The 12,087-nt window shown below is 41.2% G+C and overlaps 1 protein-coding gene and 1 non-coding gene across 3 annotated transcripts in view; both read right to left on the bottom strand.

The window, feature by feature from the left end:
- The window catches only part of Snapc3 (small nuclear RNA activating complex polypeptide 3), a 30,917-nt gene extending 28,605 nt beyond the window's left edge, over positions 1-2,312 (bottom strand). For both annotated transcript variants that reach the window (XM_027950578.2, XM_027950577.2), the window contains exons 1-2: positions 1,980-2,312; positions 1,086-1,163 (exon numbers count right to left, since the gene is read on the bottom strand). In XM_027950578.2, coding sequence (XP_027806379.2) covers positions 1,086-1,163; positions 1,980-2,296 — 395 coding nt within the window. In that variant the 5' untranslated portion in view covers positions 2,297-2,312. The remainder of the gene's footprint in view (positions 1-1,085; positions 1,164-1,979) is intronic.
- A 7,746-nt stretch (positions 2,313-10,058) lies between these two features.
- Trnaa-ugc (transfer RNA alanine (anticodon UGC)) lies at positions 10,059-10,130 on the bottom strand. Its single transcript has one exon. It is a non-coding gene; the product is annotated as a tRNA-Ala (tRNA).
- Positions 10,131-12,087: the final 1,957 nt, after the last annotated feature.

The raw sequence follows: 12,087 nt of genomic DNA, 5'->3' as shown, positions 1-12,087 counted from the left end.
TTACAAATTTCACTATTATACACAATTTCTCTATAGCATTATCATAAAGCAAGGCTTCTCAAGATGTGGCTGGCAGAATGGAAGTGATCTGAGACATATTTCTATTCAATCTGAACAGAAAAGAAAAGCAAGCATTTAGAAACTTTCATTACAAGCAGAGAGTAAATTTATGTCTGTTGAATTTCATTAACAATAAACATTTGAACTTACATTTGTTTTTTTGTCTTGTGGGGCTGGGATGTAGCTCAGTGGTAGAGTACTTGCCTAGCATGCATAAGGCCTTGGGTTTCATCCCCAGTACCGTTAAAACAAAAACATTCATTTTAATTGTATTTCACAAAAATATGGATCTGTCAAAGATTAAAAATTAAAAAACTCGTTCTCTACCACAGATACTGAGACCCACTTTCACAGTATTTAGCCTGCACCTCAAATCTAAGCAGATTAGCTACCTTTGTAAATACACAAAGTAAACATAAATTTGAAAGTGTGCTGGATATGAGGGGCTATACATTTATTGTTAATTTTCTTAGGAGGAATATGACCCTGATGATGTACGAGAATGATACTTATAGGAGCTATATGCTCATGTACTTAGGGGCAAATTATCATAATGTTTGCAACTTATTGAATGGTATAGCAAGAGAAAAAGACATATGGCTGCACCTCATTATTCACACAGCTAAAGCAAATATGGCCAAATGGTAACAATATTTGAATTTATTAAGTGGATATATGGATAATATTACTTAGTAACTTTTTTAAATTATTAATTAACTTTTCAAAATACAATGTTCAAAAAACGTTTAAATTAGGCTGGGGTAGTGGCTCAGCAGTGGAGCACTCGCCTAGCACTGTGCAAGTCCCTGGATTGACCCTCAGCACCACTAAAAAATAAATAAGAAAAATAAACATATTGTGTCCAACTACAACTAAAAAATAATTGTTTTTAAAAAATGTTTAAATGAATAGTACATGGACTGGTGGTGTAACTTTGTGATAGTTTGTGTGCCTAGCAGGCCCCAGGGTTCAATTCTTGACAATTAACAATAAACAATATATGACAAGAACAAAGTCACCCATACCCCAAAGTCACCAGGTCAGTATTCTCTGGAATAACTTCTGGATCCTCACCTTCTTCAAGGCATTTCAGTTTATCAAGGCTAAAACAAAAAGAAGGAAATGAAAACTTTAAAAAGTCACCAAAAAATCTTGTCAATAGTAATAGCATGGGGGCTAGGGATATAGCTCAGTTGATAGAATGCTTGCCTTGAATGCACAAGGCCCTAGGTTCAATCCCCAGTATCAAAGAAAGAAAGAAAGAAAGAAACACCCCTAAATACATCACTGAATAATTAAGAAGTCAGGAAAAATCCAGCAGGCAGCTAAAAGGAAGCTGGAAATCAAGGTAATAATTTCTATGCAGATATTTTATAAGGAAAAGGACATAGACCAATTGAAGGCAATCAGTACTGTGAAGAAAGAGCTCATTACAAGTTATTTTTATATTTTCACCTTACATAAGGAACTTTTTGATAATTTTTCACTAATAGCATACTCAGGAGGTTCCCCAACAGTCCACAGTAAGGTTTTTAATACTCCTCTGATTAAGTCCCCTCCAGGCTCACCACTACTTCAGATTCTTCCACTGTCAAAGTGTCTGGCAGACACCGGTCGCTGTTACCCGGGCTGCTTTTCTTTATTAATGAGACCTTTAAAATTGGCGAATAGAAAAATTAGTCGTTTATGTTGCTATCTTGTTGTTCCTCTACTCTTAACTCGCAGAAACTGTATGCATTTGGATCCTGGGACTTCTCCCAGGGTTCCAGGAAGGTTCTGGGGGTTGAAAGCTTTTGCAAGGAGGTCCTTTAATCGTGGGTCTAAATGACAGGCCCTCAGCAGGCCCGAGTCCCAGGGGACCGTGAGGGCAAAGCTGCACCCCTCCTGGCCAAGATGCCAAGTCCCCGACCCACACTCACCCGCAAACCATCCTTAGCTCGGCCGCTGCCTCCAGACTGCAGCCCAGATCCCGGGCCACTGCGGAATCCTCCAGGTCAGAATCAGCGGACCCTCGGCTCCCGGGCAGCGAGGATGCCGGAGGCTCCCTTAGCGACAAGTCTCCGGCCCCGCGCAGACGGCCCCGCCATAGCTCCCCAAAGGCGCCCACGTGGAAAGCGCGCGTGTTTAGCTCGGGAAGCTCGTACTCTGGGAAATTGCAGCCTCCAGGGCTGGGGACCGGGTCCTGCCGGCCACCCATCCCACTGCACGTTGGGACGCCCGAACAGTCTTCAGCCATGTTCGCCGCACTCACTTCCCTGCAGAAGCCTAGCGAGCAGGACCCCGCGGAGCGTGACGGGACTTGTAGTTGCGAGCGGCGCCCGGCCGGCGAGCGGCGGCGCGGTGCGGGCACGGCTGTAGGCACTACATTTCCCGGCGGGCTCGGCGGCCGCCCAGGGCGCGGCCTCTCCAGGCTTGGTGGGCAGGGCCCAGTGCATTGTTCTCCGCGCGGGCGGTGCTGGGGACGATAACTATTCTCGTCGGCCTGGCGGGTCTAGTTGGTTCCCCACCCCCATGGTTACGTAGCCGCTCGCTCGAGTCAGGTCACAGCTTCCTTCTGGCCCCGCCGGGTGGGTGCGGAACTTTTCCTCGACTCCGGTGTTCGCGGATTACGTTGCTGCCTTAATAGCCCTAGAGACACTGGGAACCAGCCCTCCAGATCCTGCTCCTTCAGAACCTCCCCAAAGGCCCCATGTTCGTGCGTGTATTTATGCATTGCTGCATATATGCACAGTAGTGCCTATGGAGTGTGGCCACCACTCCCAATTCAATGGCTCCAGCAGGAGCCAACCACTAATCTGTCTTTAAAATTAACCTATTCTGGACACTTAATATAAATAGAATCATATAATAGATAGTCTTTTGTGACTGTTTTCTTTCACTTATCAAAATACTTTCAAGGTTTATCCATGTTGTAGTATGTACATTGTTGTAGGAGACATCTGCTTTTGTCTGTCTAGCACCGTTTCTCAGTCCTGACTTTCCTTACTCCTGGGGCTGCCAAGCATATAACCCTTCCTACTCTGGCCACAGTGATTGGTCTAAGGATGAGCAAGTGACTTAACTAAAGCCAATCATAATATTCTGGGATTTTAACCTGTTAACTAAGAAGCTCTCCCTCACCTGTTAGAACCTAAAATTGCTTATATTAAATTCTTACCTCTTTTCCTTGTAACTCTTCTACTAGAAGATACTCTTCTACTAGACAGAGCCTGTATCTTCTAGTAGAAGAGTTACAAGGAAAAGAGGCAAGAATTTAATATAAGCAAAGGCAGAAAGTGGAGAAAGAAGCCAAGTGACTTGGAGCTATTGCCGCTGAGACCATCTCCTCCACTATACTTTCCCATTAAGTTCTGAAGGCAAAATTTTACCTCTCCTGTCAGCTGGACTTGGGAATTAAATCGACATTAGAAGGTCTGGGAATATAACTCAGTTGGTAGAGTGCTTGCCTTGCATGCACAAGGCCCTGGGTTTGATCCCCAGCACCACCAAAAAAAAAAAAGACATTAGAAATATTAACAGGACAAAAACACAGGTATTGCTTAATACAAGTTTTATGTGACAAAGGAGCCTTCATTATGATAATGAAAACCCAAAGAGAGAGTTAAATGCTTATGCAATGAGATAGACTGAAGAGTAGTAAACTGTGACAAGGGAAAAGGGGCTCAGGCTAGAAGAGTTAGTTGGGTAGAGAATGACTAGGAAGATATGGGTGAGTTTAACAAGGTTGGGTTGTACAGATTTCCTTCAGCTCAATTCCCCATATTTGATTTTAAGAATGAAAATTTCTTTCTGGTATAGGAGGACATCTTTGGGTTTTTTCCTGGTGGAGGAGGGCATCTTTCACATGGAAATTTTTTTTGTAGTTATAAATAGTAGTTGGGTTCATCCCGACAAAATCATACATGCATTTCACATGGAAATTTCATTTTATGCTTTTAAGAAACAAGATAAGTCACAATATTCTTGCACCTACTTCTTTTCAAGTACCTTTAACTTAAAATAGTCAATATGCTAGAGAGTCACCTTTGGGAGTGGCATGTTCTTCACTGCTTCATTAGTGACTTTTCTTTTTTTATTTTTTTCTGGACAGAGATGTTTTATTTGTCAATTTTCTAATATATGTTGGGGTGAGGAAAGCAACAGTTGCAGCCACCTATGTTGTTTTCGCCAATAATCCTTTCAAAGTGGGTACACAAGAAATAAACTTCCTAAATTCTTCCATATCAAAAAATATCTTTGTTTTACCCTGGAAATCAAATGCCAATTTGGTTGGATACAGGATTCTAGGGTGAAAGCCTTTCTCCTGAAGCACTTTTATGATGTTGCTCCATTGACTTCTTGCCCAGTGATAAGTCTGCTGTCACTCAGATTCTTGTGCCTCTGTAGGTGATTTCTTTTTTCTCTCTAGAAGCCTTTAGGATTTTCTCTATCACTACAATTCAAAAACTTCACCAAGATATGCCTAGGAGTGAGTCTGTTTTTGTCAGTCACTCTGGGGATCTGGTGAGCACTCACTATCCAAAGACTAGAATTGCGAAGCTCTGGAAAATTTTCTTCAATTATTTCCTGCAGTATGTCCTTTGCTTTATTCTCTTCACTGTCTTTTTCTGGGATTCTTATCACAGATGTTGGCACTTCTGAATCTATCCTCCCTCTCAGAGTTTCTTTATTAATTATCTGCTTGGCCATCTGTATGGTATCCTTAGACAATTCTTCCATCTCATCATCTAGATTACAAAATCTTTCTTCAAGGATGTCTATTCTACTTCTCAGATCATCTATTGAATTGTTAGTTTCCAAGATATATGGAAGGCATTTTTTTTTATTTTTCCAATCTCTTCTTCCATCTCTCTGAAGATTCTAATCACAATTGTTCTATAGTTTCTTTGTTTCCTGGATTAGGTCTGCGACTTTGGATGTGTGTGTTTGAACAGTCTTCCATGTTAAAAACCCTACTTCCTTTCTCCTCAGTCAGAATTTCATTCCCAATTGAAAGTAATAATCTTTTCATAATCTCCCTCCATTACCCTTACAGTTGTCTCCGGAACACGGCGTTTCTCACGTAATATTGGGAAATATCCGCCCTCCTCCTCATCCTCCCATCACTCACACTCTCACCACTCTTCTTCCCCAGAGGTATCAAATTTCATCTGCAAAGCCTCTTGTCCCTCCTCTTCTATGGCACAGGTCCCTTCTTCCTCTTCTGCCCTCTTGTAAAAGAAGTCCTCCTGGGTCTTTGAGTCTTCTCCTGTCACCTCAAAGGTAGGGATTCCTTTATCTGAAAACTCTTCCTCCAGAGTCTCTAAGCTCTTCAATTCTGGCCTAGTGAATTTCACCTCTTTGATGAATAAGGAATGCAAGCCATCACTTGCTGTTCCTCCAGCTTCCAGTGTTGAATCTACAAAAGCGTTACCCTGAAAGTCAAAAGAAAAGTTTTGTAAGTTGTATGGCTCTTACAGAATTAAAATTTTCACTTCACTCTCTAAATTTAATATGACTACCACTTTGACAATGAGCAAGTACTGGGAGAACTGCTTCAACATTTTTTCCTTTTTTGTGGTGCTGAGGATCAAACCCAGGGCCTTGTAGTAATGACATGTTTGTGAAGGCCTTATCCCCAAGCAAGGCAAGTTTGTCTATGATTATTCCAACATTCATACCTTCTTTAGTAGTACTGGCAACAAATTTTCATGATGTCTATGCCTACCTTGGTCCTTCTATATCCCTGTCTCTGATGCTTTGTACATAACAGATTTTAAATGACTACTTACTTTCATCACTTGTCTGTTTATTGCAATAAGATCTTGTAACCAAGCACAGTGGCACATGCCTATAATCCTAGTAGCTCGGGAGACTGAGGCAAGAGGATGTGAGTTCAATGCCAGCCTCAGCAAAAGCTGAGGCCTAAGCAACTCATTGAGACCCTACTTACACTTTACACATAACTTTATACATTAATATGCTTACCCCTTTTATGGGGATCCCATATCCTCCTCCTAGATTTGGTTTTTCCTTCTGTCGGAGCACACAGTTCAGTAATTCTCCTATGACAGGTTTTTGGCTGGTAAACTGTCGTAAACTTTGCAGGTCTGAAAATGTCTTCATCTCACCATCATATTTAAATGCTAATTTGAACTCACACAGAAACTCAGGTTCAAAGCCATTTTCTCTCAAAATGTTGAAGATGTCGCCCACTGTTTACTGACTTCCAAGGTGGCTGATGCCAGAGGGTCTGCAGCCAGGGTTAGCATGTCTCCTTCATCCATCAGAGTTTCTTCTTCTCTTGATGCTTTGATGGTCTTCTCTTTGTTACTGAGGATCTGGAGGTTTTCTTCTTCCATTGTTTTTACTGCTCCACCCTCCCTATGCTTTGGCTTCTCTTTGTCGGGCAGTTGTATGTGGTGACTGCCATTTCTACATGTGTTGTCTTTCATATCTGAGGCTTCTGCCATCCCTCCAATGGCTTGGTAACTTTGGGGCTCATTCTGGGATAATTTCTTACCTTGATTGCTAGTGGACATCTTGGCTTTGTCCCATTTACAATTCGGCTCGTCTATTTCCTCCTTTATAAAAATTAAGTTTTCAGTACACTCAGCGAATTTAGAATTTTTTTCTTCTTGTTCCCCAAACTCTGTTTTTTGTGAAGCTAAATCTTTCGCTTCCTGCCACTCTTCCCTGCTACCATAGTGCTCCGTATCTTTTGTTTCAGATATCTTACTTTTTACTAGCATTTCCTTTATGTCTTTTCTCAGGGTTTCCCTCATCTCAAAAAACATCACGTCCTGCATTTGCAACAAGACCTTAAATTTGATATATAATCTTTGTACTTGAAATCTAACATCCGAGGTATCTCCTCATCAGTTCCTCTTAGCTGATTTCTTTTGACCCAGGTGGTTTGTTTCTGTTCCTTTGCAAGCCTAGATATTTTTGACTGTACAGGCGACATTGTGTCTATATTGTCCAGATCATATTGTTTTCCCTTGTGAAGAGTAATTTTAGTTCTTGCACAATGGCTAGGCTCCAGGAATCTAGAATCCTCAAAAAACTCTTATCCACTTGCGTGCCTCTGCCAGGAACAGACCAGTTTCACAGAGCACGATGTGGTCTACTGTGTAGCAGTCTCTACCTGGGAGGAGATCACTACCACAGTGCTGAGCAGTGAACAAAGCTAGTTTGTATTGGATTCTCTTGCAAACTTTAAGACTAAGGGTGTTCATAGAGCCTGTAACACTTGGTCCAAAACTCTCGACAGGGGGAGCTCTAACTCCAGAGAATGAGATCATACTTCAAATGGAAGAACTTGGTCTAACATCTCTTGGAGATTATTAGTAACATTGGTTTCAGGAGTAGAGAGGATCCTGTGTAGCAGTTGATGAGAGCAGGATCACAATGAGCATAGCAGAGGAAGATGGTTCATTGTCACTGTGTGGTGTTGAATTGGGGAGTAGCAGCTTGAGATGTGTGAATGGCAGGAATTCATGGGGAAAGAAAGATTAGTGGTAAGCACCAACAGCAGTCAGGACAAGATGGCGGTCAGCTAAGTTTTATTAGCAGCTGCCCCTTCTTGGGAAAGGGTCATGGTAAAGACATCTTCTGGTCCATGGCATATTTGGTAGATGGGGGTGTTTCTAGGCCTTGCACTGGGACTAGACAATAGCAGAAAGGAAGTGGAAAGGTTCCAGGGTTCCAAATGAACAGACTTAGTATTGGGGAATAGGAATAGGGACCCATGAGCTATCAGTTGACTATAATGCTAAGTGAAATAAGCCAGTCTCAAAAAGTCAAAGGTCGAATATGCATAAACTAATCCAAAATAAGGGGAGGGGGCAAAAAAAAAAAAAAAAAAAAAAACAGAAGAAAAATCAGTGGAATAGATGAAGGGGAATGAAGGGAAAGTAGGCGGGATGGAATGAAGAAAGATAATGGAATGAATCTGACCTGACTTTCCTGTGTACATGTATGAATATACCACAGTGAATCTCACATTGTGTATATCTACAAGACACTAATTTAAAAAAAAAAAGCTATCAGTAAATAGATCAGTAGAGAAGAGGAAAAGGAAATGGGCCAAGGACCTGAACAGACACTTCTCAGAAGAGGATATACAATCCATCAACAAATACATGAAAAAATGCTCACCATCTCTAACAATCAGAGAAATGCAAATTAGAACTACTCTAAGATACCATCTCACTCCAGTAAGATTGGCAGCCATTATGAAGTCAAACAACAACAAGTGCTGGCGAGGAGGGGGGTGGGGGGCGGGAAGGTACACTCATACATTGCTGGTGGGACTGCAAATTGGTGCAGCCAATTTGGAAAGCAGTATGGAGATTCCTTGGAAAGCTGGGGATGGAAACACCATTTGACCCAGCTATTCCTCTTCTCAGACTATTCCCCAAAGACCTAAAAACAGCATACTAGAGGGACACAGCCACATCAATGTTTATAGCAGCACAATTCACAATAGCTAAACTGTGGAGCCACTCTAGATGTCCTTCAGTAGATGAATGGATAAAAAAAAAATGTGGCTTTTATACACAATGGAATATTACTCAGCAATAAAAAAGAATAAGATCATGGCATTTTCAGGGAAATGGATGGCATTAGAGAAGATAATGCTAAGTGAAGTTAGCCAATCCCCATAAAACAAATGCCAAATGTCTTCTCTGATATAAGGGGGGGTGACTCAAAATGGGGTTGGGAGGGAGAGCAAGGGAGGAAGGTTACCTCTAGATAGGGAATTGGGGTGGGAGGGTTAGGGAGGGAGAAGGGGAATAGCATGGATGGTTGAAGGAGACCCTCATCATTATACAAAATACATGTATGAAGATGTGAAAAAAAAAGAAAGAAAAGAGGAAAAGGAATAGGGGAGGAAGGAAGGGAGGGAAAGGGGAAGTCCTGGGGACTGAATTAGAACAAATTATATTCCATGCTTTTATAACTATGTCAAATTGAATCCTAATGTTATATATAATGAAAAAGAACCAATTTTAAAAAAAAAGAGAGACACTGTCGAGTGAATAAACAGTGTTACATTCATCTAGAAAGAATATATATCTATTCCTATATGTAAAATTACTTCGTCAAAGGTCTTTTACAATTTTAAAGCTTTTGAAACTTACTACCATGTTTAGTGCCAATATTTGCACTAATTTATTGCTAAGAATATTTGTAGATTATGACACTGAATTTAGAAATGTATTGTTGAGGTATAATTAGTATACAATAAATCCACAGACCTTACCAAAAAAAAAAAAAGAAAAAAAGATTGCCTCTGAGCACTAGTTTCCTCTCTAGAGTTATTCATGTGCTCAGTAGGTGATAAAATTAGAGATGCTGGTTGAAACTTCAAACTTTTTAAAGCAGAAGCTGTAATGGTACCATGCAAGAAGGCAGGCCTTACCTCCCTGAGCTGCCGAAATTTCAAAAGAATCTATATTTTTAGGTGTTTTTTTTTTTTTAATGTAAAATCATCTGCTCTTAAAAAGTTGGCAATTAACTCATATTAAATTTGAAAACAGTAGTCATAAAAAACATAAAACAAAGGCATCTGACCTGTAGCCCACCAGTTTGTGATCTTTGAACTATTATAACTCTACAATCCATTCAGCTCTCAATGTATGTAATCCCACATGTGAAATCCTATCAGTTTGTTTCTAAAGTAATATTTTCCCACTGTCCAAGGCTTTCTTTCTCAAAATTAGACTGTGAATAACTGGGAGTCTTGCCTGGGGTTGCAAATAATGTCTGTATCTCACCATTTCAATGTTGGCTGTCCAAGTTGTATTTCCAACAAGATGTCTCAATTTTTCCTATTGCTAAGTCACTTATTACTCTCCTCTGGATTCAGTCCCCACTTCACCCCTCCATGTAGAATTGATTTAAAAAATAGATTTAAAAAATATTTTGAATAGGCAGTAGCTTCACATGGCACATAATTTATTTTTACTTTTCTCTCTCTCTCTCTCTCTCTCTCTTTTTTTTTTTTTTTTTTTTGGTGGTGCTGGGGATTGAACCCAGGGCCTTGTGCATGCAGGGCAAGCACTCTACCAACTGAGCTACATCCCAGATTCCCCCCCCCCCCCTTTTTAATGGGGGTCTCACTGTGTTACTGTGTTGCCCAGGTTGGTCTGCAATTCCTTCACTAAGCAATCCTCCCACTCTCCCACTTTAGCTTACTGAGAAGTTGAAACTGCAGCACATGCCACCATGCCGGGCATATAGCATATAATTTAAAGGATACAACTATTGTACAATGAAAGATGATTCTCTCTTTGGCCCCTTCCCCCAGTCACATATAGTCTCTTTCTAAAGGAAACTATACACACAGTACAAAATGATAAAAGCAGTGATTCTTCATTTCGTCCTGTAGTTGCCCAATTGATAACTGAAAGTGGGATAAAGCTTGGCATCTCTGCATTCATTCTATATCTGTCTCTTTCATTACCTTAAACTTTGGGTCAGGTCCCTGCTAAGCTCTACACATAAGCATGTGAATCATTTAAGGAGTGTTCATCTAAAAACTGGTGATATGAGGTTTATTAGCCCTAAATTTACCTAATCTATCTCATCCCTCTTCAAGACTGAAACAAGATTTACAGGGTCATTCGACTGTTAGCATTGAAATCATCAGACCCCTGAGATGACCCTTGAAGTCTTCATTCACTATCCTACTCCTTTTAGAAACAACACTCCTGCAGGCACATCATCCCACAATGATATTGCCCCTTCCAAGCATGAGCAGCCATCTCATGGGAACTGGATTCCTCCCTTCCAGGACCCCAGGTCTAATAGATAAACATCCTGAGCAACAAATAGAAATCACCCCCATCAAGCAATAAGGACTTCTCCAGAACCAGCTTGCAGAACCAAAACTGAAATAATGATCAACCAGGCCACAGTTTGATCAAGACAGCTTAATTAAGCATACCTCTCACCCCCTGTCCTGGTTCTTTCTTTATTCAAACCTAAAGTTACTGTCAATACACTGAAGTTAGGACTGAGATGCTGGATCTCACATTACCATCCCAATAAGGCATATTGATTAAAATTTTCCTTTTCTGTTTAGTTTTTTGGGGAAGTAGCTGGACCTGGTATCTTGGAACCCCCAGAGGCAGACTGCTGGTAACAGTAAAACACACTCACATGTTATTTGTATGAAATGGTAGCACACTACATGGATCTCTGATACCAATTAAAATTTTCTTCTATTTGAAAATTATTCTTTTGTACTCTCTTGGGTCTCTCACTCTGGGGGAAGCCAGCTGTACTTCATGACTCACTTAGTGCTGTGGATCTGTCAATGTGATGATGAACTAAGAAGTGAGAAAAGATAATATCTGTTAACTCAAAAGGACAGGATGCAAACTTCACAGATCATCAAAAGCCTTTATTCAGGATCGGAGTCACGAGGCACACCTCTGATGGACCCACTTTCCTGATGGAAAATGAGTTACTGGCCAAAGGGAGAGTTTAAGCTTATATGGGTTATACTGACAGGTGACTTTAATTAATGAGCATGTCAGTTTGGGCACTCAGGAATTTGAGATCTATTCTTACGGGTGAGATGGGGTGAGATGGGGGGGTGCTCTGGGGTCAGTGGTCAGTATATGAGATTCATCTTTGGGGGGCAGGGTACCAGGGATTGAACTCAGGGGTTCTTGACCACTGAGCCACATCCCCAGCCTTGTTTTGTATTTTATTTAGAGACAGGGTCCCACTGAATTGCTTAGCATCTTACTGTTACTGAGGCTGGCTTTGAACTCTCAATCCTCTTGTCTCAGACTTCTGAGCTTCTGGGATTACAGGTGTGTGCCACTGCGCCCAGCTTGAGATTTATCTTTATTGGGCCAGATGGAGGTTCTGGGGTCAGTAGTCCATACCAGCAATTTGTCTTTACTGGGTCAAATGGAGGATCTCAGGAAGGTTTTGTTTTGGGAATGAATAATGCTTTGGCCTCTTCCCAGAGGCTGTCATTCCAGACCTGATGGATATCTCCTCCCCTGGGGCCTATCTTGTCACTGG

Source organism: Marmota flaviventris, chromosome 13 (assembly GCF_047511675.1).
Source record: "Marmota flaviventris isolate mMarFla1 chromosome 13, mMarFla1.hap1, whole genome shotgun sequence".
Taxonomy (NCBI): Eukaryota; Metazoa; Chordata; class Mammalia; order Rodentia; family Sciuridae; genus Marmota; species Marmota flaviventris.
Note: the sequence above shows the minus strand (reverse complement) of the source record. Positions and strands in the feature narration are given on the sequence as shown.